At 38.7% G+C, this 27,564-nt stretch overlaps 1 protein-coding gene across 4 annotated transcripts; it reads left to right on the plus strand.

Moving 5' to 3' along the window:
• Window positions 1-1,352: 1,352 nt before the first annotated feature.
• On the plus strand, window positions 1,353-26,735 carry PRPF4B (pre-mRNA processing factor 4B). Of its 4 annotated transcripts, XR_009742678.1 has the most exons (19): window positions 1,355-1,521; window positions 5,333-6,526; window positions 9,776-9,949; window positions 10,234-10,389; window positions 11,147-11,228; window positions 12,285-12,495; window positions 14,871-14,944; window positions 16,432-16,522; window positions 16,877-17,024; window positions 18,578-18,715; window positions 19,283-19,436; window positions 20,406-20,520; window positions 21,033-21,184; window positions 21,640-21,726; window positions 22,678-23,448; window positions 23,958-24,003; window positions 24,527-24,612; window positions 25,440-25,485; window positions 26,550-26,735. XR_009742678.1 is itself a non-coding variant. In XM_061449373.1 (15 exons), the coding sequence occupies exons 1-15, from the start codon at window positions 1,484-1,486 to the stop codon at window positions 22,879-22,881; spliced, it is 3,018 nt and encodes a 1,005-aa protein (XP_061305357.1). In that variant the 5' UTR covers window positions 1,355-1,483; the 3' UTR covers window positions 22,882-26,735. The 4 variants fall into 4 exon arrangements, 1 of the variants encoding a protein (XP_061305357.1); XR_009742679.1 differs by having other exon boundaries at window positions 22,678-22,955; window positions 23,314-24,612; XR_009742680.1 differs by having other exon boundaries at window positions 1,353-1,521; window positions 22,678-24,612.
• Window positions 26,736-27,564: the final 829 nt, after the last annotated feature.

Consider the following 27,564-nt stretch of genomic DNA (forward strand, 5'->3'; position numbering starts at 1 on the left):
GTTTTTATCTCCCCAGCTAAGGTCCAAGTTGTAACACTGGAAACACAACAGAGGCCAAGATGCACAGACTGGGCATTTGAAATAGCAGTTGGCAGTGCAGAAGAGGGCTCCTCAAGGTGCAAATAAAGCGCTGTTGCTCCAAACAAGGTGTTCACAAAAGTGAGAAGCATAAGAGTTACTGCTCTGACCACTTGGGCTCATGTCGCAACAGTGAGGACTCATTTTGAAGCATCTGACACACAGGCAATAAGAGCCATTTCTTGCAAAATTTTCTTCATTTTTCTTATTTTCTCGGTTAGCTTAATCTCCCATGCTATATGATTCATTTTCATTTTGGTCAATTTTAGGACAGCTTAGAATTTGATGCTGTATCAGTTTCACACGTATAAGCCAGGTATGTCCTGATTGTACTTTTGATGCTGCTTGTGAACTGGCAGAGCTTATACCTATATACCTCCACCAGAAACATCTTCACCAGGCTGGCAATCTGGGCTTCAAAACCCTAAAGCACAGTAGCATACAACTGGGATGGTAAGATTTCCTCAGAGCGATGCAGGTTCATTGACAGAATATGTCAATATTTGTATTTAAATTATACTCCATAGTTAGTGGTAGATAAATCTACAAATAACAATAAACAAAGCAGTTAAAATCTACTTCATAAATTATTAAGAACTCTAAGTCTCTATAAAATCTAGATTCAGATTCCAGTCCAAGCGGTACGTGTAGATTTTAAGACTACCTGAAAGAAGTGAGGGGTTTGATCATTAGCAAAACGATGCCACAAGTGATTACCCAAATCATCTGTCGAATTTAAAAACGAACTACAGGTTAACAGTACCACGGCATTTGCATGTTCAGTTTATAACACTTGCTGTCAACAGGCGGGCTGTGTTAACCTCAAAGCGGAATACACTAGGGAGAGACCAGCGCCGCTGACACCCGGAGGCCTCCAACCCATCCACCACGCCCCATCGCACCCCCAGGTACCACCCAGCACCCCGCCCGCCCTTCCCGCGCAACCCGGTACAGTCAGACGGAATCTGAGAGAACAAACCAAGCGGAACAACCTCCTCACAAGGCGCGCCAGCCGCCTCTGGAGAGCCCGCCCTGAAGACCACTCCTGGGCTGCAGCCCCTTCCATCGCCAGACCCTCTCCGAACTTAAGCGGCACCCCTCTCCCAGCGAAGCTCCCTGAGGAGACACCACCACAGACGCAGGTGTCGCAGCCAAACACCCGCCACAACTCTCCCCACCCCCGCCACCATCACCCCCACCTCCAGGCTGCTCCCGCCGCGCGCAGAGCACCGCCCCGGGGGCGGAGCTTCCGGCCCGCTCGCTACGCAGAGCGCGGGGTTCACTTCCGGCGGCCGGCTGTACCACCACCTCACCCCGCACGCCTCCACCCACCGCGGTGCCTCTGTGCGCGTGCGCCGCGGCCCCGCGTCTCCCCAGCGGCAGCGAAGGAGTTTGGAAGTTCAAAATGGCCGCCGCGGCGGAGCCCGAGCAGCGACCGCCCGAGTAAGAGATCGGCTGGGAGTCTCCTTGCCGTGGCGCGTTAGGGAGGCGGAAGGAGAAGTGCAGGCGAGGGGAGTGTGGGGAGGAGGACGAGGGGCGGCTCAGGTGGAGGTGGTGAAGGCAGGAGGAGGGATATGGGGCAGTGGCTGCTCCGGGGAAGAGGGGGTGCTCTGGGGGCCGCTCGCCCCGTGGCTGGCGGCCCGGGACGCAGGAGCCGCCTTCCGCCGGCTGGGGCCCGGGGTGTGTTGGAGGGAGGACCGGGAAGCGCTTCAGGGGCCGGGCGCGCGCGAGCTGGCCCGCTGGGGGCATGGGGGAGGGGAAGCGGAGCCAGGACCTGCGGGCGCGTGTCCTCCGCCCTGCGTGCGCCTTCCCGCCTCAGTGAGGGGGGGGGGGGGGGAGAGCTGAGGGGCTGCGGCGCTACTCGCTTCGGTCCCCGCTCCGCCCGCCCCTCCTCTCCCTGGGAAAGCGGGGCGGGCGAGCCCTTCCTCCGCGTGGATGGGAGGCCGCAGCCCGCGCGGGCCGGCGGGTGCCCGCTGGCGCTCAGGGTTCGGGCATCCCCGAGGCGAAGCTGGGCTGCCGCTCCCCGGAGTTCCCCTTCGCCCCACGGCTCGTTATCTGAGCGAGGCCTCCCGCCGGAGGAGCGGGATGGGAATCCGGGACAGCGGGTGCTGCGGCCGGGGTTGCCCTTCCGCCCGCCGCCGAGCCGCTGCCCGCCCCTCGGTGAGCCCACTTCCCCCGGGTCCCGGGCGCTCTCGCGTTATGAACAGTGCCTGTGGTGGTGGAAGCAAAAACCGATTTGTTGCCGCCGGCCCCTCCTTCCAGCCCTCGAAATGACTGGCAACTCCCGGCTCCCGTTGGGAAGCGAAAATCGAGTAGCCGCCTCCCCTTCGTACCGGGGCTGCGTTTGCCTGGCAGCCCGGTTAGCGCCGTGAGGTTTAGATTTGTCGGCACTCACAAGCTCACTAACACTTTCTCCTCTGGAACTTTTGCCCGGAGTTGACAAGCTAGTGCTGACTTTATTGCTTCTCTTCACTATACAAATATTTTAGCCATGTAACCTGCTGGTTTTTTTTTCTGCTTTGAAAAGTTGCGATTTGAGCTTTTTGTTTGTTAATCGTGGGTGTGAAACAGGTGAGGAAAAGCAGTAGAAGTACATGTGGACCATATAAAACACGTGAGCACACAACGAACAAAGTTTAGTGTTACATGGGGAAACGTAACTGAGAGTAAGAAAGTACTAACTGATGATGTCTGGATGTAGGAAAAGATGGGTGAAATCTCTTTGTCAGTCTTCCTGAACTTCCTATCATTCTATTTAAATTTAAAAATAAAAGAAAGTGGGACAGTTTATGGCATAATTCCTCTCTGTTTAATGCTGTTAGCACCTAAACATGTTAATGGCCTCATCACCCTCTGAAATCTTTAAAAGGATTCTCCTTCATGTCATTATGCCTGTTAAGCACTGAAATGAAACAAAAATTTATCCATGTTCTGATGGAATTACTCAAAATCATTCATGGGCTATCTCATGCGTGTTAATGAAGTTAGCAATTTTATAGGTGAGGAATAAATGCAAAAAAAAGATGGCAGCTGTCTGTAGTGGTCGTGGTGGTGCATCTCTCCTGGTGTCTCCACTGCCAGCTTGCTTTTACAGAATACAAGACAGGATTATTACATAGCATTAAAATACATACAATAATAAAACAACTTCCTTCAGCGACACTTTCTGCTATTAAAATAAGGAAGACTTACCAGAAGTGACTTGAACAGATGTGATTTTTGTTGTTCTGTAATGTTCTCATAATGCTGAAGTACCATCAGTTTGGTACTCTGGGACTTATACATCATCCTGTATCTAACAAAAAAAATCTTGAAAGATGTATAGTTTCCTTAAAGTTTGCCTTGTGGTGTTTTTCTGCCCTTTAGCAAACTTATGTCACTGACATACTTGCTCTGGATTGCAAATCCAGGTTGAAAAAGTTGTGCATTTAATACTTGTTCTTTATTTTTCCTGTATTTTGTACCAAATGTAACATAGAGCAAACTCATTTTAAGGCAATTTGTCTGCTTTCTGGTATTCTGTTGTCATAATGGTGTGGAGTGTCAGGAGGAAGCAATTAAGAAAAACACTTTTTTTCCTAAATGTTATGAGTAAGCAGAAGTAGCGTTAAAGATGTAAAAAGGTATACAGCCTTCTGACTTAAGTCTGTAAATATTGCGTATTTATAGCTCAAGCTGCCTGTTCCTCTTGGAAGTTGCTCATTTCAGAGCATTAAAGTGTCAATGGTTTTAGCAAATAATTTTAGTGTATGTTGCAGAAGTCTGGATTATTTACTAGTACTAGAATCTGCATTAACTCTAGCAGGAGAGAATCTGTAGTAGTGCACTGTTTGACTATCCTAGCCTTAGTTAGGAAGACATTAATTGCATTTATAATGAAGTGCCATTCTTTAGGCCTGGCTTAGAATATCTCTGATACATGTATCGGATCATTGATTGTATTCTTTATAAACAACTGTTGTATGAAACTAGTAGAGTTTGGAAGATACTTCTACATTTCTGTGTACATCCCCGCACCGCTCCTAACCATCATGTTAGGGGATTTCTTTTCAAGGAATGAGGCTTTGGATACTGAAAGGGCTATATTTAAGTTATTAAAGTGTTAGCTAGTAAATTTAAAATCTGTAGTTTAAACGGGGTGAGTTTATAGAAAAGTGAACTCAGGCACCTGTAATCAGTCACAGATTTCAAAAGGCGAAAGTCTTGTCTTGCCACAAATAGTAACTTCATTGATATTCTGAAGGAGATCAGTAGGTATTTGCTAAACAGTATAAAAAAAAACTGACTGGTAAGCCAGTTTCGGCATCTAAGGATATTAGAAATGAATGCATAAGATCAGGGCTCAATTTGATAATTTTTTAAAGTTATTAAGTACACCCACTACTTAATTTGCTTGTTGCTGGGACTAGCAAACTGATTTGTTCATTTTAGAAAAAACGCTGTATGTTATTGTTACTTTAATAACCTGCTGTAAACCTGTGTTCAGCCTTTTTGGCCAATGCCATTTTACAGGTCTAAAGCTTATAGATTTGGGGGGGGGGGGGGGGGGAAGCTGATAGTCTTCAGTATACTATCATAAGGCTTTTTCTGAATTTAGACTTCCTTAATTTATCCTGTTTCTCATATTGCATAAATAATACAAGTGCACAGTAAGAACAGTTCTTGAGTTTGGGGTTTTTTTGGTTGGTTTGTTTGTTTTTTAGCATATATGTACACTTAGAGAAGGAAATTGCAGTTAAGAGAACTGGTCAACTGTGAGGTTTTGCAAGAAGGTTTCATTAGGTGGTCAGCATCATCCCTTGAAATAAGTGTTGATCTTTGGAGCACAGCTGTGTTCTGCCATTTGAAAACACTTTTAAAAGGTGTAGCTTGGGTTAGGCATCGGAGTGGAGCAGCAAAGTAATGATAAACTGACAGGCCTAAATACACAGCACTGTTCTACACTGTTAACAGATCATCGGTATTGAACCTAAAAGCATAAGCATTGATTTCACACACACATAGTGTTTTATTAGTGTATTTGCTGTAGCTACCTTCTGTAGTGTTTCTTTTTTGCAGTCATAACTGTCTGTTCATGAAGAAGTGTATCTGCTGTTAGAATTTAGTTATGTTAGTTGTACACTTTCAGTTCTCCCAAAGGTAGGTAATTAAATGCCACTTAGTTTCTCTCACAAAAAAAGACTGTCAACTTAAACACAGGATTAAGGACTGCAGTGAGTTGATAGTACTGATCTGTGTTTTTTATTTTTTGCAGGGTTGAAGATGCTGATGCATCCGAGAAAAGTGTAAATGAAGAAAATGGGGAAGTATCAGAGGCAGACCAACCACAGAACAAGCACAGCCGACACAAAAAAAAGAAACACAAACACCGAAGTAAACACAAGAAACACAAACATTCTTCAGAAGAAGATAAAGACAAAAAACATAAGCACAGGCACAAACACAAGAAACATAAATGGAAAGAGGTTGCTGATGCCTCTGACAAAGAAGATGGACCAGCTAAAAGAACTAAAATTGATTTTTTAGCTCCTCTGGAAGACTTGGAGAAACAAAGAGCATTATTGAAAGCTGAACTTGAAAATGAATTAATGGAAGGAAAAGTCCAGTCTGGAATGGGATTAATACTACAAGGTTATGAGTCAGGATCTGAAGAAGAGGGGGAGATAAATGAAAAAGCACGGAATGGGACAAGGCCTGCAGTTAAGTCAAACACTAAGGGGAAATTAGAACCTGTGGACAATAAAACCAGTTCCAAGAAAGGAAGTAAGAGTGAATCAAAAGAAAGGACTAGGCACAGATCTGACAAGAAGAAAGGCAAGGCAGGAGTTGATGGAATCAAAGACAAGACAACTAGAAGCAAGTCAAAAGAAAGGAGGAAATCCAAAAGCCCTTATAAGAGAAGTAAGTCTCAAGATCAGACAAGGAAGTCTAGGTCTCCAACGCTTAAAAGGCGATCCCAGGAGAAAAACAGAAAGTCTAAATCCCCGCCAGAAGATAGAAATAAGGCTGATGATAAAAGTAAATCAAGAGATCGCAGGAAGTCCCCAGTTGTAAATGAAAACAAAAGCAGAGATCGTGGCAGAAAATCTAAGTCTCCTACAGATCTAAGAAGCAAATCCAAAGATAGAAGATCACGGTCCAAAGATAGAAAACCTAGGAGATCAGAGACTGACAAAGAAAAAAAGCCAATTAAATCTCCTTCTAAAGATGCTTCTTCAGGGAAAGAAAACAGGTCCCCTAGACGACCTGGCCGTAGCCCAAAAGGAAGAAGCTTATCTCCCAAGCAGCGTGAAAAGTCGAGAAGAAGCAGATCCCCTCTCTTTAATGATCGCAGATCTAAACAGAGTAAATCCCCCTCCCGAACCCGGTCTCCAGTTAGAAGAGTGAGGAGTAGATCTGCAGAAAGGAAAAGAAGAGAATCAGAAAGGAGGCGTCTGTCTTCTCCCAGGTAACTTAAAGGTGGCGTGACCAATCTCAAAAACACTTTACAGGATGAAAGATCTACTAGTTCAGTGTTTATCTCTTTGTTTTATTCTGAAAATAGCTATGAAAAAAGGTAATCAGGTTGTGCATTATATTATGAGCTGACTTTGTATGTATTCAGTTTTTAAAAAACACTTCCCCCAGCTGTCAGACATGCAAATTCAGCTTTGGCTGATAAAGTGCCGAGTTATTTGCACTCACACCATTAGTGGGAACAAGTTTTATAGCTCAGGTTCTCCTTTTTGATGCTCAGTTGGATTCAGAATGTAGCTTATCTTTTATTTGTTAGTTAATAGTTCTGTTGCTTTCAGGAATTTTTTGGGGGTGAGAGTCCCTTCTGTTACATGTCAGTGTTGGGCAAAAGTGGATAATTAGCCCCTTTTTCCCCTTAAAAAAAAAACGCAAACCCAAACACCCTAGCGATAGAGTCAGTATCTGTGAGTGTAAGCAAATCTTTTACTTCAAGATGCCTTTCTCACAGTTGTAGGTTTTTTTTTGTTTTGGGGGTTTTGTTGTTTTTTGTTTTTTCCTTTAAAGTATTTCGTATTTTTCATTTGCTGGAGGTACAGTAGTGTTGCTTCATTATTGCTCTGTTGTATATCATTGCCATATTTTGCATACACGCAAAGGAGAAAGACTTTTCAATTTTTTTTTTTTTTTTTGTCTTGGCATGTTTTTAAAAGAAAATTTAGCCTATGAAAGCAGTTACCTTGAAATTTATCATAAATCATGAGACAGTAATTACTATCATCTTCTCTGAAGATGAGAAGGCCTGAATGTAAGTTCCCAAGCAGAAAATAATATAAGTGTATGCTCTTTTGGAAGTAATTCATTAAATGTAACAAGCTCAACAGGCAAGGGTTTAGCATTATTTTAAATAATGAGTAATTTAAAACTTGTTATTATGGGCTTTAGCTTCATCCACTCCCAAGAATTAAGAACAAGAAATTATTAATTTAAAACCATGTATTGGAACCACAAAAATCTAGCTCAGTAAATAAGCACCTCATAAATGTGAAAGCTTTTCTGCCTGCATCACTGAGGGTTGTTGTGGTTTTCAGTGTGGGATATCTTCTCATGGGTGCTTTATCAGCTTGTTTGTCTGTACTGCTGCTTGGCAGTACTGCAGGTGCTTTGTAGGATGGCCCCAGTGGTGCTAACCAGGTTAAGCAAGTACTGTAAGCTAGCAGTTTCTTTGACTGCTTTCTGGTGAGTCAGGAATGTATCGGCACATAACCACTAGGTTTCTTTGACAAAGTGTTTGACTCTTCTTCTGTAGCATTTTGCATCTTTCATTTTTTATGACAGCTTGTGTTGCAGCCAGTTTGGATTAGCTGTCTAGACACAATTTCAAGTGATGCATGTGTCTAGAATTTTGCTATCAAATTCATACTTCTGTAGCACCATGGTGAACAGCATGTGAGTGGAGGAATACTAAGAAATATTTGCTGCTGGAAGTGTTTGCAAATCAGCAGGAATAATCTTCCTTCCACAGAAGGAAATTGTTTGTCTGTACTGCTGCTTGGCAGTACTGCAGGTGCTTTGTAGGATGGCCCCAGTGGTGCTAACCAGGTTAAGCAAGTACTGTAAGCTAGCAGTTTCTTTGACTGCTTTCTGGTGAGTCAGGAATGTATCGGCACATAACCACTAGGTTTCTTTGACAAAGTGTTTGACTCTTCTTCTGTAGCTTCCGAACCAGCTCCAGCTATGTTGGAGTTTTAACTACCTGTAATTACTCAGGCTGCCAGAAAATTTCAGGAGTTTTAATGAACAGTTTTAACAAAAAATTCCCAGTAATTTTATTTTTCATGTTTGTTTCGTGTAATGTTCTAATCACGTAAGACGCTTCTTAGGCCTTTGAGTGAAATTACTCATCATATGATGTTACTTTGAATCTTAATCTGTTTCTACTTTTTATCTCATACCTTTAGTCCCTGAATTGATTTACGTTTTTCACAGCTATTTTGGTTGGGTTTTGGCAGTACCACCACTTTGTTAGCCAGGAAACCTGGAACTGTCAGTTCATCCTATGACTTTTTTTCCAATATCGTTCACAAGCACGTAATGTAAATTAAATTAGTTAAAATGCCTGCTCCAGCACTTGAGTCTACAGAAATTGCTTGTAGAAACTGTCGTTACTTCTGCATGTGCATAAATTTGCCTTCTGTCCCACTGTTTGGTATTTTGCATCGGTGTTTATGCCTGGTCATTATAAGTAGCTACGTTAATGGAAGCTGATACAGCAGTCTCAAACAAAAACGAAGTTACAGAGTGTCTCAGACCCAACAGATTTTTGTTCATTAATGAAATAACTTGTCCCAGTCTGATTAATAAATAACTAAATAAATAAAAGCCCCAACAAAAAAAAAAAGGATAGTAAAAAGAACTAGAATAGCAACATTTTCTTTGAACAATGGTGTGCAAATATTTTCCATCACTACTCTCCAGAAATATTTTCTGTTGGAGCCACATTAGAATGGTGGTTAAATATTTTTAGCTTCTGTCCTTTCCAGTTTTTGCTCAAAGTCTTGCTGTTATGGAATACAGTGAAGCCTTTTAATGTAGTTCCCCCGTCAGGGTTTTGTTTTTTTTTTCCTTGAATAATTGTGGATCTGTATAGACAAGAATGAACAAATTTTGAATAGTACATAGAGTCAAACCTGAATTATTTTTTGCCAAGGGTTGGTTTACATTGAGAGTTTTAGTATTCAGCTGTTGTGTGAAATGTTGAAGCTGTCCAGTTCTAGTGCACAGATTGAAGAAGACATCAGGGTCATTGCTGTGAAGTAGCATTGTCCTGAATTTCGATACTGTGTTTTGAAGTTGCTGGGAAAATTCTCAAGGATTAGTTCTGGGGCTTTGTTTATTGTTTAAATACTGCTTCTGATAAAGATGAATATAGGTCACTATTTATGTAAGACCTAAACACAAGCTTTGCTTTAAAACCCCTCTTAGCTTTGTGGTAGCAGTTAGCAAGCTCTGTTTCCAGTTGTCCTAAACAAGACCTAGGTATGGGCACGTGTTTCCCAGGGTGGGGAGAGACACGTAGGAAGGGCAGCCACCTCTGCAGCGTATGCGTCCATCCCTCCCTCAGAAGCCCATCTGGTGGTCCCTCACCTGCAGCAGGATTTTAAAGTGAGCTTTCAGAGGGAGCTGTGATTTTTTTTTTCAGCTTGCTCCAGTTTTGACTACCATTCTCTTCCTCTGTTTTAAGAACACGGACCAGAGATGATATTTTGTCCAGACGAGAAAGATCAAAAGATGTTAGCCCACCCAGTAGATGGTCCCCATCCAGAAGAAGATCCCGGTCCCCCATTAGAAGAAGGTCTCGTTCACCCCTTCGACGTAGCCGATCTCCAAGAAGGCGGAGTAGGTCTCCTCGCAGGAGGTAAAGACACACTGCATTTTTTTTTAATGTGGTTTGTAAAATACAGTAATACTAAACAAATAAGGATTGCTGTTTTGTATAAATAGGCAATTCATTTTTTGTCCATGTTTATGTATGCTAGCATAGCTGAATTCAGATTGTCCTCCATCAGTTAATTTGCTTTATTATTTGGAGTCCTTATGTACCTTTATGTTTTATGAATAGATTTTCTTCCTTTTCTTGGGGAAAAAAAAAAAAGACAAAACAAAACTAAACAAACCCCAAACTGCTCTCACTGTTACCAGGGACAGAGGCCGAAGAAGTAGATCTCGCCTTCGAAGGAGGTCCAGGTCACGTGGTGGCCATAGGCGTAGAAGCAGAAGCAAAGCTAAAGAAGACAAATTCAAAGGTAGCCTTTCTGAGGGTATGAAAGCTGAACAGGAGTCTTCATCAGATGAAAAGTAAGGATGAATTTCTAACTTGCGCTGGTTATCTAAAAATAGAGATCCATTGATACGGAGAATGAGCTGACATTTTGTCTTCGTAGTGTAGTTTTTGAGTTGTCATGTAAAACCACAGTCATGTTTTATAGTATTTATTTGTGGTCTTGTCAGATTGCTGTTGGGATGATCTGAAAAACTTTGGAGTATGCAAGAAATATCAAGACCTGTTGGCTAGTGGGCAGACCTGAGGGGATGATATCTTGTCAGGTTTCTAAATTCAACTTGATCGGTATCTTGTGAAAGTACTTGGTCTGTTTTCTCAAGCTCATTGCTTGAGGAAAAAGTGTAATAGCTGAAAGGATGAACTGCTATCTGCAAATTGTTTTTATATTTAATGGATATCTACTTAATCCAATTGCACGAGAGTGTGCATTCTTAACCAGATTATTAAGGAAGAATGATGCTGGAATGAAAAGGACAAAGGTTTGGGTTTTTTTTGTTGTTGCTGTTTTTCTCTTTAAAAGCAGTCACTGTTAATTGTTTGCAGTTAAATGAAACACACCAAGACCTAATGAGATACCAAAAGATAAATTTTCTCTGTAAGGAGATGTAAATATACACACTGGGATTTAATGCACCTTTGCTTTCTGAGTCAGTTGAACAGCTATTGTTAAATACATTGTGTGCTTTCTATACCAAAGAACTGCATTTGGTAAAACTCCATAGATAATACTATGTTTATGATGATATATAAAAACTAATTATGTATTTATAGTCTTGAAGACTTTGATTTGGAAGAAGAGGATGAAGAGGCAGAGATAAGGCAAAGAAGATTACAGCGGCAAGCAATTGTTCAGGTACATGGTTTATATTATCATGTGGGTTACAGAAACTAATCTTACGTTTTTAGCGTAAAATGTTGTGTTAAAGGAAGGCCCTTAGACTATTACTACATTATGGTAATTATTATTATATTTTTTCCAATTAATTCATTGTAAATATTAGTCTCTGGTAAACCTGACACCTCTGTTGCAACAGCATTGCTTTTAAGACTGGAACAACTCTTCTGTAAATCATTGTTGTGCCACAGTTTAAACGTTCTCTGACAGTCTAAGCAGCGCTATATTTGGTTTAGCTTTTATGCAAAGCCCGTTGTAAAATCCTTCAGAAGTGTGACTGAGCAAAGCCATATAAAATAAATTATTTTTAAAGGCTTTTTATAGCTGTTGTTGGTCCATGCAGGAAGCAAATTTCCGGAGTTTCATTCCCTAAATGGAAAACCTCTGCTTGTATTGCTGAATGGTTTCACCTTGGTAACTGAGTGGTAGCAACATTTGTTCATTCTGATTTTGAACTTTTGGGGATTTTGAACTTACACATTTGCATTATGTCATACTATGTAAGTTAAAGAAATAATTTCTAAGGTGCTATCTTCAACATTTTTTAATGCTTCTGAAATCTTTCAACAGGAACAAATGAATAAACAGGATTTCCAATTCAAATAAAAAACCTGAATCTAAAAACTACTTTTCCGTACCATAATACTAATAGAAATAGAAAAGTTTCTAGGATGTAAAATACAAAATCATTACTTTTTCCTTAAAGACTTTGTTTTAATACTTGTGTGCCGGAATGCTTTAGTAATGAATCTCTAGCTACTAACATTTTGTTGCACACAGCTAAATAGTTAATCTCCAATAAAAATTGCTGTAGGCACACATGATTTTTTTTTTCAGTCTTATTTTACAGTCTGGGCTCTGGTGCCTTGTGTGGAATGAGTTTTCAAAAGGTATATCACATTCTGCAAATAATCTGTTGCCTTTAGGCAATTATGAAAGTTTTAGCACAAGCCCTTGGAAGGTTGAGTCATGATAAGTTGAGATGGTGAGATTAATAATTAAATTTCTTTATAGAAATACAAAGGCCAGACAGAAGACAGTAATATATCTGTACCATCTGAACCAAGCAGTCCACAGAGCAGTACACGCAGTCGCTCAAATTCGCCTGATGACATCCTAGAAAGAGTAGCTGCTGATGTCAAGGAGTACGAACGGGAAAACGTGGACACATTTGAGGCATCAGTAAAGGCCAAGCACAACCTCATGACAGTTGAACAGAACAATGGTAAGAATTAAAACCTTACTACAGTTTTGAAAGACCAGACATTTTGCTTGGTTTTCTTATATACTTGCAGACTTGGAAGTAGGCTGACTTTTTCTGGTCAGAACTTGAGTGTTTCCACAAATGTCATGGTACTCAACATTAAAGTAAACCTTTCTCATTGAGGAAGATTATACGCATGAATGATATATTTCTAGTAACTCTCAACATAATTTATACCATACATTTGGAAAAGCAAATAATAATTTCTGTCTTTATTGTTAACTTCCTTTTTAACTTCCACATTTTTCTTTCCACTTTTGCATGTTGTTTTTGTAGAAACTTAATACAGTCCTAGTCTTTATTTTGGGTTGGGTTGGATACCACGCCCCTTTGTAGCTGTTGTCTTTTGTCAGAGCCACTGTGTCAGTATATAGTTGGGTCTTGTAGTCATTTAGAATGATTAAGACTTTCGAGAGTCATTGCAAGTCGGGGCATTTTCACAGCATAACTTCTTGCTGAAGAAATGGCTGTTTCATCCTCTTCCTCCCTGCGCATAATCTCTTATACAGCAATATTGAAATGGAATAAGTTGTGATATAAAACCTGCCTTGTGCCTGCTGCGGCAAAAGGAACGTGGAGCATCTTCCAGCATACCCTGTAATGTTGACAGTCTTCCAACTAGTCAAAGGTGTGTCTAGTTGCTGTGTGGTTGTACTTGAGCTAGTTCTTTTAATTGCTACAGCACACTGTTTAACAAGGGCTATGAAACCTGCCCAGCCCCTCCAGGAAATTGTTGGACTGTTAACTTGTATTTCATATCATGTGCTAGATGTGTCCTTGGGGTCTAAATATGCTATCTTCTAGCAGGCATTTCTCCTTGAAGTAATAAAGCTGCCCCTCTGGCACTGGTGCACTCCTCTGTAGCTTGTCCTGCTGTTTCCTTGAGCAATATGTTTTCAGATTGTTCTTCTGCAATGTAGGTGGAAGGAGCAGTCTATGCACTTTTTCTTTATTTGCATACTGCAAGTTTAGGTTTAGTCGTCTTGTGTGTAACAGACATCTTCTTCCTTTTTTGTTGAGGCGTGTACTCCTTTCTGATTTTGTCTACTAAAGTGTATGAAAATATAACTTAACTACACAGGTGTTTTCAAAATACAAAAGAAGAGTTGTGTTTGGTGGTTGTTTTTGGTTTTTTTTTAAACAGATCAGTTACACTCAAATCTGAGAATTTTCATATATTGGTGGAGTTCTGGGTTGGAGGTGGCTATAACAACAGATGGAAGCAGTAGATCATCTTTTTTTTTTTTTAAGAGCCATTTTTCATTTGTATACTGACCTCATACAGGGCCCGGATAGTAAGTTGCTGAGGAAGTAGTTACAACTCATTGTAGCCCAGTGAATAACTGGAACTAAAAAGAAAATTTGAGAAAGTTACTGGAAGGGCTTGTGTCTTGGAACAGCGGCATAACCTGTCTCCCCATAGTGGTAGATGACAGGTCTGTACCTTGGAACAATGGTGTCAACATGATGGATGAGAGGTTTTGATGCTGTCAGAAGATTCCAGTGCAGTTATTCTGTATGGAAGTGTTTGCATATATGCATCATGAGACCTGAAGCAACTGAGCTTAACCATTTATTTTTCTTCATTGGTTTATACCTTAAAGCGAGTGTCTGATTTACTATGGTCATGAAGGGATGCTACTGTAATGTGTGTTACAGAATAGTTTGAAGTTTCCTTGCCTTCACTAACATTTTCTTAATTTATACTTCTTTGCTTTTATCTTGTCAACCAAGTAAAATATCTTTGGGACTTTAAAGATGATTAAAAGCTGAGAAATGGATAATCTTGCCCACATTAAAAGTGTTTCTCCTAAGCATAATAGTTAAGGCTTTCTTCGGCTAAAAGCTGCACATGAGGTCCTTTTCACGGGGTTGAAGAAAACAAATTTTCAAAGAAACGAATTCTGGGCTTTACAACTTTGGTTTCTAGTTAGCAGAAAAGCCTGAACTTAGGTATTGAAAATGCATCTGTAATTGTTTTATGTATATACATGGTCATTTTAAATTTCTTTTTATACATTTATCTGTAGTCATTATCTGTAGGGAATCACTTACGTGTGTACTTCTTTCTGCTGTGTGAATTATTTGAAAGCTATTATACTTAATTTTTCAAGGAGGTATAAATTTTTGAGTGCTTTGAAGAACTGAAGCAATATGAGTTTTGTACTTCTACAATGTAAACCAGTATTTGCTAGAAACAGTAGAGCAACCTGTTTGCCAACATACTGATCTTAGGTTATATCGTGATATGTAGCACATAATGAGTTATACTGGTGATCGAGTTACTAGTTTGCCTTTTTTTTTTTCACATTGAGTAATCTAAATTTCATTTTAAGGTTCAGCTCAGAAGAAACTGCTAGCTCCTGACATGTTCACAGAATCAGATGATATGTTCGCTGCATACTTTGATGTAGGTAATTCTTGGAGTTGAAATACATGATTTACTGTTTTGCTTGTTTTTTGTTAGAGAATACTGTCACTTGAGGTTTGTGGGAACTTTGATTTGTAAAAGCATGTGTAACTGACTGGATAGCATGCTCTGACTCTTTTGATCAGCCAAAGCAGACAAAGTAGTTCTTGATTAGTATTTCACTTGAAAGAAAGCCTGCTGAAATTAGTTTTACCAGAGTTAGCAATTGGGGAATTCACTTCCTGTTTGAATAGGACTTATAACAGCGCACGGTAACAAACCTATTACATTAAGCTTTATGTTAATGTTACTGTGCTGCACTGTTCTAATTATGAGCTGTTTTTCAGAGCTTCACGTATGGTTAACTAAAAAGGATCTGTGTAAGATATTTTAATTTGCTGATGATGCTATTGTGGAGTGATGTGGTGGTTTGTTTGGGGAGTGGGAGGGGTGGGTTGGTTGGTTGGTTGTGGGTTGTTTTTTTTGGTTGGATGGTTTGATTTGGATAAAGAGATATAATTCCTGGTTTTAGTTTTATACAATTCTAGCAGCTTTTCTCTAAGTGTGTTTAAGTGTCCTGCAAATATTGATAGCCCAGTGACTGATTTTGAGACTTTACTTGCCATTCTCTGTAAATATACCACATTGTTGCTGATGCATAACGCTGAGGTATAAGGCAAGACAACTTTCTTCTCAACTTAGAAATTCTCTAGTTAATTTTGGTTTATGATAGATGTAATCAGTTAGTTACAACAGAAGCATTGGTGACAGAAGGCTGCCATGGTCTTACTCTAGTAATATTGGTAATAATAATAAAATTTAAAAATTCAAAACACCTTGAACCTGGAAAAATAGAAATACTTGAAGGATAGTGTCTGTGGATGTATTTTTAAAAACTTGAATGTTACAAGTAGGGGTTTAATATGGCTTGTAAGTGAGCAGTTTCCCCTTCCAAAAACTGATGTTCAATTGAAGATAGACTTTACTACTCATAGATTTGAGTTTGTGATGGCCAGATCTCTTAAGAGATATCAGCAATTGTACTAGTTTTATGATCGCAAATAAATAGTATCAAATCTGTGAAGTGGCATCAAATAAACAGAAATTCAAGGCTTAAGCAATTACATTTTCCTTACAAATTGCTAAGCTTTTTCACTATAAGCATACTGTAAGTAAAATCTTATTCAGATGGTCCAAATTGTACATCTCACATGAGTTGTATAAATTCCTTATGGGTATTAATTGAAACTGCCCATTTCTGTCTGATGATAGTTCTGTTTGCTGATCTCATCCTCTTTCCTGGCATCAGTCTTTAGATACTGGTATGTAAATTTTGTATTCAAAGCATTTTGCGTTCAGTAGTTTCTCTCCTACAAGTGTGTTTGTACTGTGGAAAGGAACAGTGTTTCGATAGGACTTTTGGTAAGTAAACATCATGGACAAAGAGCATGGAAGCAAAGATGTGTTTGGTTTTTTTCTTTCTTCAGAGCGCTCGTCTAAGGGCTGCTGGGTTTGGAAAAGACTTCAAAGAAAACCCTAATCTCAGGGATAACTGGACTGATGCAGAGGGCTATTACCGTAAGTTGTATTTGTTGATTTGCAAGGACAGGTAGAGCAAGGGTGCTGAATGGAAAAGATCCTCATGTAACACTGCTGAACTGTTATTCTCATGTCATTGTACCTCATTAAGTGTGTAATGTGATAGATGAAATGAGCATGCAAGTTTTAACCTCAGTTACTGAAAAACTCCAGGCATACAGAATCACAGTTTGTTCCCCATGATTTCCACAAAGCTAGGTGATAAAAACATTATATGCTGTGAAACTGATTTATCCTGTTTCCTTGAATTTTATACAGCATGGTTTACTTTTCATACAAAGATCCATTATGTGTGTCACTCATAACTTTAAATTGCTTGGTTTTATCCTTCAGGTGTTAATATAGGTGAAGTTCTAGATAAACGTTACAATGTCTATGGTTACACTGGTCAGGGAGTCTTCAGTAACGTAGTGCGAGCCAGGGACATGGCAAGAGCAAACCAAGAAGTAGCAGTTAAAATCATCAGGAACAACGAACTTATGTAAGTAATGTTTTTGCTTGATAATAACAAAGCATATGTAACAGTTGCAAGTGTTTCATGGTGTGATTTGAATCTCCCTTTGTTTCAAGTGAAGTAACAGATTACAGCTGTGATTCCTGCCTTTTCTGCTAATATGAGCCAGATAATGGGAAGCGCTTGAGGACTATGTATCCACACTTTACAGCTATCACAGGAAGAAGGGTACTTGATTTTCATCAGGCACTTTCTCATTTGCAAAACTGCAGGCAACAGTGGTAGCAAGGAACAAAGCTACAGTTAATTATGAAGCCTGTCCAGCCCTAAAATTTTTGAGATGGGAGTTATGGACTCTAAAATGTAAAAATGGAGAGGGACTTTTTACAGGGTCAAGGGGGAATGGTTTTAAACTGAAAGAGGGTATATTTAGAGTAGACGTTAGGAAGAAATTCTTTATTATCAGGGTGGTGAGATGCTGGCACAGGTTGCCAAGAGAAGTTGTGAATGCCCCATCCCTGGCAGTGTTCAAGGCCAGGCTGGATGGGGCTTTGAGCAGGCTGGTCTATGGTGAGGTGTCCCTGCCCATGGCAGGGGGTTGGAACTAGATTATCTTTAGGGTCCCTTCCAACCCAAACCTTTCCATGATTCTATGAAAACTTTGTTTGGATGGACCAAATTGAGTTGGCAGGTTATGAGTTGATTCCTAATTGATCATCTGCAACTTCCATGTTTCCATGTATGTAGGATATAGAAAGAGGGTAGGAGTCTCCCTGTTGAAATACAAAAAAAAATTAGGTCTTTCAGAATGAGTGAACATGAGTGAAAAGTATGATCTATGAAACTGTGTTGTGTGAGGACTTGTCTTTAACACTCATTTTGGGTACCTGCTGCAGTATTTCTACAGTCACATAGTATGTCCTCTTGCATTAAAGACAAATGAAAATCTTCTCCATGCATTTTACCTTGGAAGTTCTAAAAGATGTCTTGCTGTGTGTGTAACTGGGTTCTTTTGAGTTATATGAATAGGTGTCTAGGAAAGTTTTTTGTGTGGTGGTTTGTTTTTTTTTTCAAGGGGGGTTGATAACTATTTCAGCTTGGTATGTTACCAGTGTAAGAAGGCAGTTATCAGTCAGTCTAGATACATAGTTTAGCTTAGAAAATTTTAATAGCTTATGTGTTTAAATACTTTCTGGGGTTTTTTGTTGTGGGGTTTTTTGTTCATTGGTGGTTTGTTTTTTTTTTTTAAAGTGAACTTCCTGAGTGCTCTTTGAAACTGAAGTGTCACATTACAGGAGGAAATCTAATTATAGCTCTATATGCAGCCGGGAGGGAGGCGAAAGGATGAGGTGTTTACAAAGGCACACTGAAGAACAAGAATTAAATAAACTTTCCCAGTGTGTGGATACTGACAACAAACCACTGTTGTGATGTTTCGTTTTAAGCCGTGGTACATTAAGTAATGACAGGACACTTTTTCATTTCTGGATAGTTACAACCATGCGAGTGAATGTCTAGATTTAAAAAAAGTTATTAAGATTTCACTGATTTTGTTTTACCACCATTTCTTCTTTTTACAGGCAAAAAACTGGTCTAAAAGAACTGGAATTTTTGAAGAAGCTCAATGATGCAGATCCTGATGACAAGTTTCATTGTCTACGGTTGTTCAGACATTTCTACCACAAACAACATCTCTGTCTGGTATTTGAGCCACTCAGGTAAAATGTCAAATGTTGGGGTTCTCTGTAAAAAAGTAAAGTACTTTTGAGTGATCACTGCCTTTCTGGTTTTTTACTATTGTTTTGATACTTGTTCTGTTGACAGGATTCAAGAATGCAGGGAGCTTAGTTTTGTCCTGGAATTGTTATCTTTTTATCTGCTGTTGAACTTGCCAAAAAATCCCCTCCTCAACTTGTATCTTACTTCGTTACTTATTTCTGAAGAAAACAAGGACAGAGGCTTTACAGTTGTTAAGAAAATGTTGTTCATGTGCAAATAAGTCCTCTCAAATTGATCTTGATTCTAAATGTGTTCTGAAATAAGTAAGCTTAGTCTACTAAGTAATTATACAATATAGGATAGATCTGGTTGAGTATTTTTGTTTTGTTACTATAGCTAACAGAGGGGTATGTATGTTGAATGCTGCTTTTCTCTAAAAACAGCTACAGCTGTTTTTGTGGTTTGTTGAAACTGGTTTGTTGAAGTTTATCTTACAGTTTTAGGAGGCAACTAGTTTTCTTTTTTAAGCTTTTCTCTATTCTTTCTCGCATTCTTTCTTTTAATAGTATGAATTTACGAGAGGTGTTGAAGAAGTACGGGAAAGATGTTGGGCTCCATATTAAAGCTGTGCGTTCCTACAGCCAGCAGTTGTTCCTGGCTTTAAAACTTCTTAAACGATGCAATATCCTACATGCAGATATTAAACCAGATAATATTTTGGTAAGTAATGAATAATTGAAACTTATTTTGCACAGTCTGTAGTGTGAAATGAAGTATTTGAAATTAACAATATTCCGTTAGTTTAGGTGAAGTCAAAATTTACTATAACTGAAAACGTTAAGGGTTTACCGTTGACATAAAATGCTGTTGTGGTATAAATAGTAAGAAATATAATACAGCATCTAAAGAAAATCTTCTATTTTGTATAATGTTTCTCAGAAAAACCTGCATCCACTTGTATCCTGTAGAAAGCAGATCTTCTGAACTAAGACAGTATCCTTTCTTAGGAGAAATCTTGGGACCTTTTCCAATCAATAATTGAAGAATGTTCATGCTTTCTGCAAAATGGAAGGCGGTTGACTGTGGATGGAGATTTTGTTTATGTGAACGAGATAATGGGGAAAAATCCTTACTGCTTTTTTTCCTCTTGCGTTTCCATTAAACGTTCTGGTTAGCAGGCCATGAGAGCTACATCAGAGGAATCAAACATTTTTTCCATTGTTTTTCTTGGTGGTCATTCCTGTGACAAACTTAGATTTTTATTTTACTCAAAAGTGTTCTCTTCTAGCCATCACAGCAGTAAAACTTACTATATAAGCATGAGATGTGTGAATATTATGCTGTTTTAGGAGTGGTACTCTGGAAACCAGAGTTGGAAGTCTAAGTTGATAGAATTTTAGTATCAGGAGTGAAATCTGGCTCCACCAAGGATATTTTGATAAGGGCAGAGACTATGTGAAGCTGACCTTTTTATGTTTTGTAGACTCTGAAGACACAATCTGTCACTTTCAATTTAAGAAAGTTTTACGATTTCCTTAGAATACAGAGAGGAAGGATTGAAATACGGGAAGAACCTCCAGTTTAAAGACTGAATGCTTATCTCCAACTTAAATGTATTGCCACTTTCACAGTGCTGTTGGCAATTCTGACTGCAAATAGTGCTAATGGACATTTCTGTTTAACTTTCAGGTGAATGAATCTAAAACAATATTAAAGCTTTGTGACTTTGGATCAGCTTCGCATGTTGCAGATAATGACATCACACCGTATCTAGTTAGTAGATTTTATCGAGCTCCAGAAATCAGTAAGTTTCATTTTGGATTGGCTACATGTCTCATAAGCAGTATTTACTATGCAGTATCAGGATGTACCAGTCCCAGCAGATAAGAATTCAACTTGAATTTACTCTCTGTTTGGTCTTAGCAAAACATCACTCTGGAAATATGGTGGCAGTCAAAAATTCAGACTTTGAGAGCATGCTTGTGTGACTCTTTGTGTATGTTGGTGGTCAGCTCAGTAAGGACAGGGAGAAGTCATTCTGGTTTATTATAGTTACGTTTTAATTTAGAGGTATTGTTCTGAGTTCTCACTACTAACTTAATTCATGCTGATTAGTTTGTGTATTAGATAAAAACCTCCCTTTCTGAAATAAGGATCCTGTAAAAGGTTTGCATCCTTCTTCTGTGGTAACTTTTTCTTCCTAAGAGGAAGAGCACCAACATAGTGACAGATCAGATTTTTTTTTTTCATCTGTCTGCTTTTGTGATATAATTGGAGGCTAGCTTTATGGAGTTAACTAAAGTTGCTCTCTTTCAGTTATAGGAAAAACCTATGACTATGGTATAGATATGTGGTCTGTAGGCTGCACATTATATGAACTTTATACAGGAAAAATACTCTTTCCTGGCAAAACCAATAACCATATGTTGAAACTAGCCATGGATCTCAAAGGAAAGATGCCAAATAAGGTAAGAAAAATAAGTATATGTTTTTACTGTCTGAAACTGTTGTAGTGACGAGTAGAATATACTTTTTTTCTCTCTCAATTCTCTTTCTTATCTTATATATCTCCTAACAGCAAGTAAATATCAGACATCTCTCTGACAGTATAATTTATATTGATTTGAAATCTTATGAAGTGAAAGTATACAGCTTCTTTTTCATAGACTAAATATAAGGTGAAAACAGAAACCTAAGCAGTGACCTGAAAAGAATACGTAAGTCAATGGAAGATACAGTGTCCTTTCAGATGGTTTGAGATGTATTTTTTTTTATTCTATCTGGACATTTCTTACTGTCTTTTTGATATATTTTTCATTAGTAGTAAATTATTCATGTTGCAGTAAGTTGTTAGACATTAATGTTAATTGTGAAATTTGTGACACAGAGAATTAGCCTGAAACTTGCCTCCCTTATTTTCTAGATGATTCGAAAAGGTGTGTTCAAAGATCAGCACTTTGATCAAAATCTCAACTTTATGTATATAGAAGTAGATAAAGTGACAGAAAGGGTAAGTCGTTACTATGTCGACTGTTACAGTCTTTCAAAATATATCTTGACATCTTAATTAAAAACATGATTTTTTTAAAACTATTTGAATGTCCGTTTGCAGCAGCGTGGACAGGTTACATAGTTATGAACTGGCAACAGAGGATTTTTCCTACAATTTAGGAGTACGTTTAAGAAAAATCTTAACTTTAGTCTTGGTAGGTATACAGGATATCTCCACGTAGTCTGTCCTTAAATTACTAATAAAAGAAATTGTGCCTTCATTTTAGAGAAGTTTGTTCAACTTAAGTATAATATGCTTAAGTTGTTGGAGGTCACTGTTACTTTCTGTAACACTGTAATGTAGTATATTCATCAGGAATCGCTGAATTTAGTGGTCAGAACTTTATGGGAACTTTCTATGTGGAATTTTGATCATAGAATAGTTTGAGTTGAAAGGGACGTTGACAGGTAATCTAGTCCAAACCCCCAGCAATGAGCAACTTCAACTAGAACAGGTTGCTCAGAGCCCCAGCCAGCCTGGCCTTGAATGTCTCCAGGGATGGCGCAACTCCCCCTTCTCTGAGGAACCTGGGCCAGTGTTTTACCACCCTCACTGTAAAAAATTTCTTTGTCACGTCCAGCCTGAATCTCCCCTCTTTCAGTTTAAAACCATTACCCCTCATCCTATCGCAACAGGCCCTGCTAAAAATTATGTTCTTGGTTTACTGGGACATAAATTGCATACGTGTACCTGTTGTTGCCAGAAGATACAGTCTGGCCTACCCCTGACAGCATTGCTTCCACTCTTTTCCTTTGTCTGCATGAGGATTTACGAAGCTGTATGATGATGAAGAGCATTGCTGATCAGATATGAGATAACCCTGCAGAAAAGCTGCTGCTAAACCTCTCTGAAAGGGATAAGAGGTTTCATGCCTTCTCTTCTACAAGGTTGTCATTTTTGCATTTGTAGGAGAAAGTTACTGTTATGAGCACCATTAATCCAACCAAGGACCTGTTAGCAGACTTGATTGGGTGCCAACGACTCCCTGAAGACCAGCGTAAAAAAGTACACCAGCTAAAGGACTTGTTGGACCAGATTCTAATGTTAGACCCAGCCAAACGGATTAGCATCAACCAGGCTCTGCAACACGCCTTCATCCAGGAAAAAATTTAAACCAGATGAAGAAGTTCAAAGGGTTTGAGTAATTAAGATACAAAGACTGAAGAAATTTCACAGCAGTTATTAATGTATATAAACATAAATATTTCCCCTGCAAAGTTGAGGAAGCAATGATACATTTGAATTAACATCAAGGCTGATATTTCTTTTAGAAATGTTAGAGTAATTCTGTTTTGTGTCTTATGTGAAAATTTTCACTGTAGAACTGTTTTAATTGCCAAGACTGCACAGAAGTACAATGCTAATGTATATGGTTGCAGTTCGTATATATTATAAAAAGAAAAACGCATCTGTTATAAAAAAAAAAAAGAAAAAAAGAAAGGAGCAGTAATACTGGGTGGTTGATTTGTTTTTAGCAGACTTGGCTTCATTTTTGTCTTTAAAAAATGGCCAGCATAAATGCTGTTTATATTCACATTTTCCTAGGTGTGTGTGTGCAGGCCACAGCAGCATGCCCTTGGTGTAGTCAGTGCCGAAGGGGGTCTGTTCCTTCTTGAGCCTGCCCGCAGGGATGGTCTCCTCTTTTAAAGCAGGTTGTGTACAACTTTCAGTACACTGAAGGTAAGCTAACCCATCAACATCACTGGTGTTTAAGCTGTTATTTTACTGGAACAACTGACAAATGAGAGACAATAGCATTGTGGCAGAATTCCCTGCATGTTTGATAAATGACCGTGTTTTCTTTTCTGGCATTGTAACCGTGGCATAGTTACAACTTCTGTTCTGTTCATCACATGTAAGACTTGGAGAGTGCGCACCTGATGGATAGAGCGCCTTCAGTGTACTGTTTCTTATTACTTTAATTTTTTTAATCAACTTGCTATAAACTTTGTATACATTTTGTTAAATACAGTTCACTATGACATAGAACAGACACAGGAGAGTTTTCATTTAGTAATTACAGTTGTTGGGATCTCGTTCAAAAGACCTTATATCTAAAGGTTAGATAGACAACATAAGGAAATTTTTAACTATTTGTATGTCATTTTGAAAGTGTACTGCTTTATGCTAAAAGTGTTTCATTTGTTCATTGTTTTCATTATTTGTGATCATGTTGTCTTTCAATACAGGCATAAACCTTCCACTCTTGAACAAAGCAGCTGCTTTTTAAAAGCGGTAATTGCTTCTTTACCTTTTATTTCTTTTGTAAATGAAGCTTTTCTTTAAGAAATGTGACTTTAAAGTGTTGTCTCTTGCATAAAACAGTTGACACTTACTTATTGTAAAGTGAAGATTGTTCTGCTGCATGTAAAGTGGACCATGCAGATTTCTGTATGTTTTCAGTATGCATCATTAGATAATAAAGTCTTTTGTGAACAAGGCATTTGTAGCCATTTTTAAAAGAATCTGTCTTCAGTGATGGTAAATCAGGTAATTCGTAAGATCCACCCCTGCATTTCCTATTAATGATTTAATTAAAGGGATTATTAAACATTATGATCTTTGGGGGAGCTGTAGCCTGTGTAAATTAGATCTATAATTATCACTGCTTAAAGAAAAACAAAGTAAAAGCCCCTTCAGATAATGTCTGTCTGCTTTCATTGTAATGAAATTATTCCTGTAGGACATGGGATTAACTTCAGGCTTTAACTAATGTTTGTGCTGTTTTTCTCACTTTTCCTTTTGATGGTGCTGAAAGAGAAAAAGGAAAGCGAGTCACAGGCCACTCAACGCCTACTCCATGGGTCTGATTTGCTGAGACACCAACTTCACCTTCCTAACAAGGTTATTTCTGACAGCATGTGTAGATAAACATTTAGCAACAAGTTAGAAGGTCTTGAAACATTTGAGTTGGTTATGCAGGGCGAGGAAAACAGAATCAGACTTTGCAGGTTGTCGTGGTATAAACCCTGGTCCATACTGCTGTTTTAATGTTCTCTTTGGCAATGTTCATCTTTTAATTTTTATTAATATATTTGGACAAGCTGTGAAAACCCCACCAGTTTCACATACTTTACAATACTTTGAATTAAGAAGGGTTTTTGTATCCGTCTAGGTACATAATGGCAACAGTCATGCACTCTTAGTGCACTCAAGAGTGGAAAAATGACACAAAGCAGTCATTCTGCTGGTGGGGAATACCCCACCGAGGAGATGTAATGAACTAACTACGAAAACAACCAGGAGATGGGTGGTTTTTTTTATGCCTATTTGGAACCTTCAGCCTGTCTCTTCTCAATTTATATTGTCAAATTCTTAATTAAAAAAAAAAATTTCTCCTTAATTCCATGTATTAAGATATTTGTTCATACAGGAAATGATAAATTAGCTTTCATGCTTAATGAAACACTAGTTGCTTGCTAGTTAAATGCAGAAAGTAGCTTGCACTTTTACAAGATAGGCAGCACTTTTGAGGGCAGTTTTACACAGATGTAGTAACAGCTTAGTCTCTCTGTTGCTTTGTACTTTATTCTTAAAATAGGGATATAAAACAGTGAAATGAGTTGGTGAAACAGAGCAGTAGAAAAGAAGCCCCTTAATGCCTACAGAACTGTTTTGAGCTATCGTGGAGAAGCATAAAGTTGCTCGTTCACTTGTTCTTTGTGTTGTAGGTGCAGCTCAAAAGAAGATGATGGCTACCAGAAGACATGAACAAAGGTTTCTGTCCTATAAAAGATACAAAAATACTCTTCATGTAGTTCTGTCTTAATCTTTTGGTTTCCAGCATTCCAATTTAGAATTGATTAACACTGCTGCAGTACTGATAATTCCTGAAGCATACTTTCTGATTTAGAATTTGTTACATAGATGTGTTCATTTTGTTTGCGGTTGAAGATACTTTTCTTTTATTGTGATTAAATGTAGGTAACTGAGCATTACTGTTTAAATGAAGTTTTTTTTAAATGCTAGAATAATGATCAGTACAAAACTTGTGAAATTTTAAGAAAAAATCTGCCATTGTATTTGGTTAAAATACCCGTGTGTTAACTAGCAAATATCTAAACAGACAATGCACCTTTTCTCTTTAACTTCAGCACGTTCATAACTTATTTTAATTCTGCTAAACTATTATTGATCCAGAGGAGTAACTGATGGGTTGTTCAAAACCAATGGGTTTCAGTCCTCTGTCCAGTATCAGCTTCAGCTGATAGTTCTTGTGGGCAACAATAAAAAACCTTTAGGTCTGGCTTCAAAGGCCTCCAGAATTGAGAACTTTTTGACACTGTTAAGTTTTAGGCAGTATCTATCCCAGTAGCCTGTGGTCTGTGAGGAGAGCAGAGTAGCTGCTCATCCCTCTGCAGTCAGCTAAATAGTTCCAGTGGTTGCAGCTTGGTGCAAATAGAAGAGCTGTGCAAGAAACAGGGTGTTTGTGTTGAACTGTTTCTCAGCTGATCTAAGAGGGAGGATAATTTAACTTTTCCTTCAGTACATGAAGATGTAATTTGTATCTTCACCTGAGCAAGGCCCTACAGGTATGAAGTTTGGCTAAATCTACTGTGTTAATTTCTATTTCTTTCTCCTTCATGGGGACAAGTTGCTTCATATTTAACATGTTTAGTTTGCCAAGCATTCACAAAACACAGGATATCAGCCCTGTGCAGTTAGAATGTGTGTTTATTGCCTTGCTGTCTACTACTATAATTTAAAACTGTTTAAGAGTTTTTAATCAAAATAATGATTCCTTTAAAACCTTTTTAATAATACTTTATCTTCATACATAGGGTAAGTGGCATTAAACCTCTGAAGAACCTTTGTGTCTGTATTGACCTGCATGCAGAAGGCAGACCAGTCTGTGACACTGCTGGAGGTCGAGCAACCTTCTCCAGTATGTGTAATGTTGTGACTTGGGTGGAAGGATGTTGGGAAGTGGCAATCACTTGAAATTAATAAAGTACCTGTATAACTGACCTGCATTCTGTCTTCTGCTGTGTTTATAAAAGTCACACTGCAAAGGTGCTGAATGTCTGAACAATTTTAAAATGCATTAAAACCAAGTATAATTCTTTGAAGGGGGTTTTCTGCTTGGGTATCAGAGGTGTTAAAGGATCTGTGAAAAAGTCTTCCTGAATTATGTGTAAAATGGAATTGTTGCCTTTCATGAAGTTGCATCTCACCCCAGCATCACCGAAGAATTGATGTGGATTTCACTTTGATTTTCCCTATGCCTTTCTTTATAGCCTTTATAAGGAGAGCTTGCTCAGATGAGTTAGGGGATGAAAGAGTTACCTTATATAGTGATGAAGGGAAGCCAGTGATACTAATAGGTAAATGTTTATAAGAGAGAAATTGAGACTAGTCAGATGGGAGAAGCAGGATGCTAAAATGGGATGGGGTGTGTATTTTACTTTCTTACCTTGCAAATGATGTATCAAATTATTAATCTCAGAATATTTGTTATTATGCGGGTACAGAAGCAAAACTACCAGACTTCCACATTTCAGTTTTGCTCATCTAAGTACTTGAATAACTAAAATTCAATTTAAACTTGTGACAGATAGTTACTTTCTCTAAATTAAAAACTCAGCCCTTGCTTCCATAATATGCCTTTTGAATTCTTGATTGTCTCAAGTGTTTGCTCCTAAACACTGATTTTGATGATTATGGCCCAGATCTTTCTATAAAGTAGGTATGAGCTAAAAATTTGTGAAATAGTGAAGACGCATGAACATTTACAAAGATTCAGTGTTCAGTTTATGATAAATAACGAAAAGCTACTTAGGGGTAGGCAGAAATAAA

The sequence above is a fragment of the Pezoporus flaviventris genome, unplaced genomic scaffold (assembly GCF_033815535.1).
Source record: "Pezoporus flaviventris isolate CSIRO_AGI_PZ_B2104156 unplaced genomic scaffold, CSIRO_AGI_Pfla_v1 ptg000007l, whole genome shotgun sequence".
Classification (NCBI taxonomy): domain Eukaryota; kingdom Metazoa; phylum Chordata; class Aves; order Psittaciformes; family Psittacidae; genus Pezoporus; species Pezoporus flaviventris.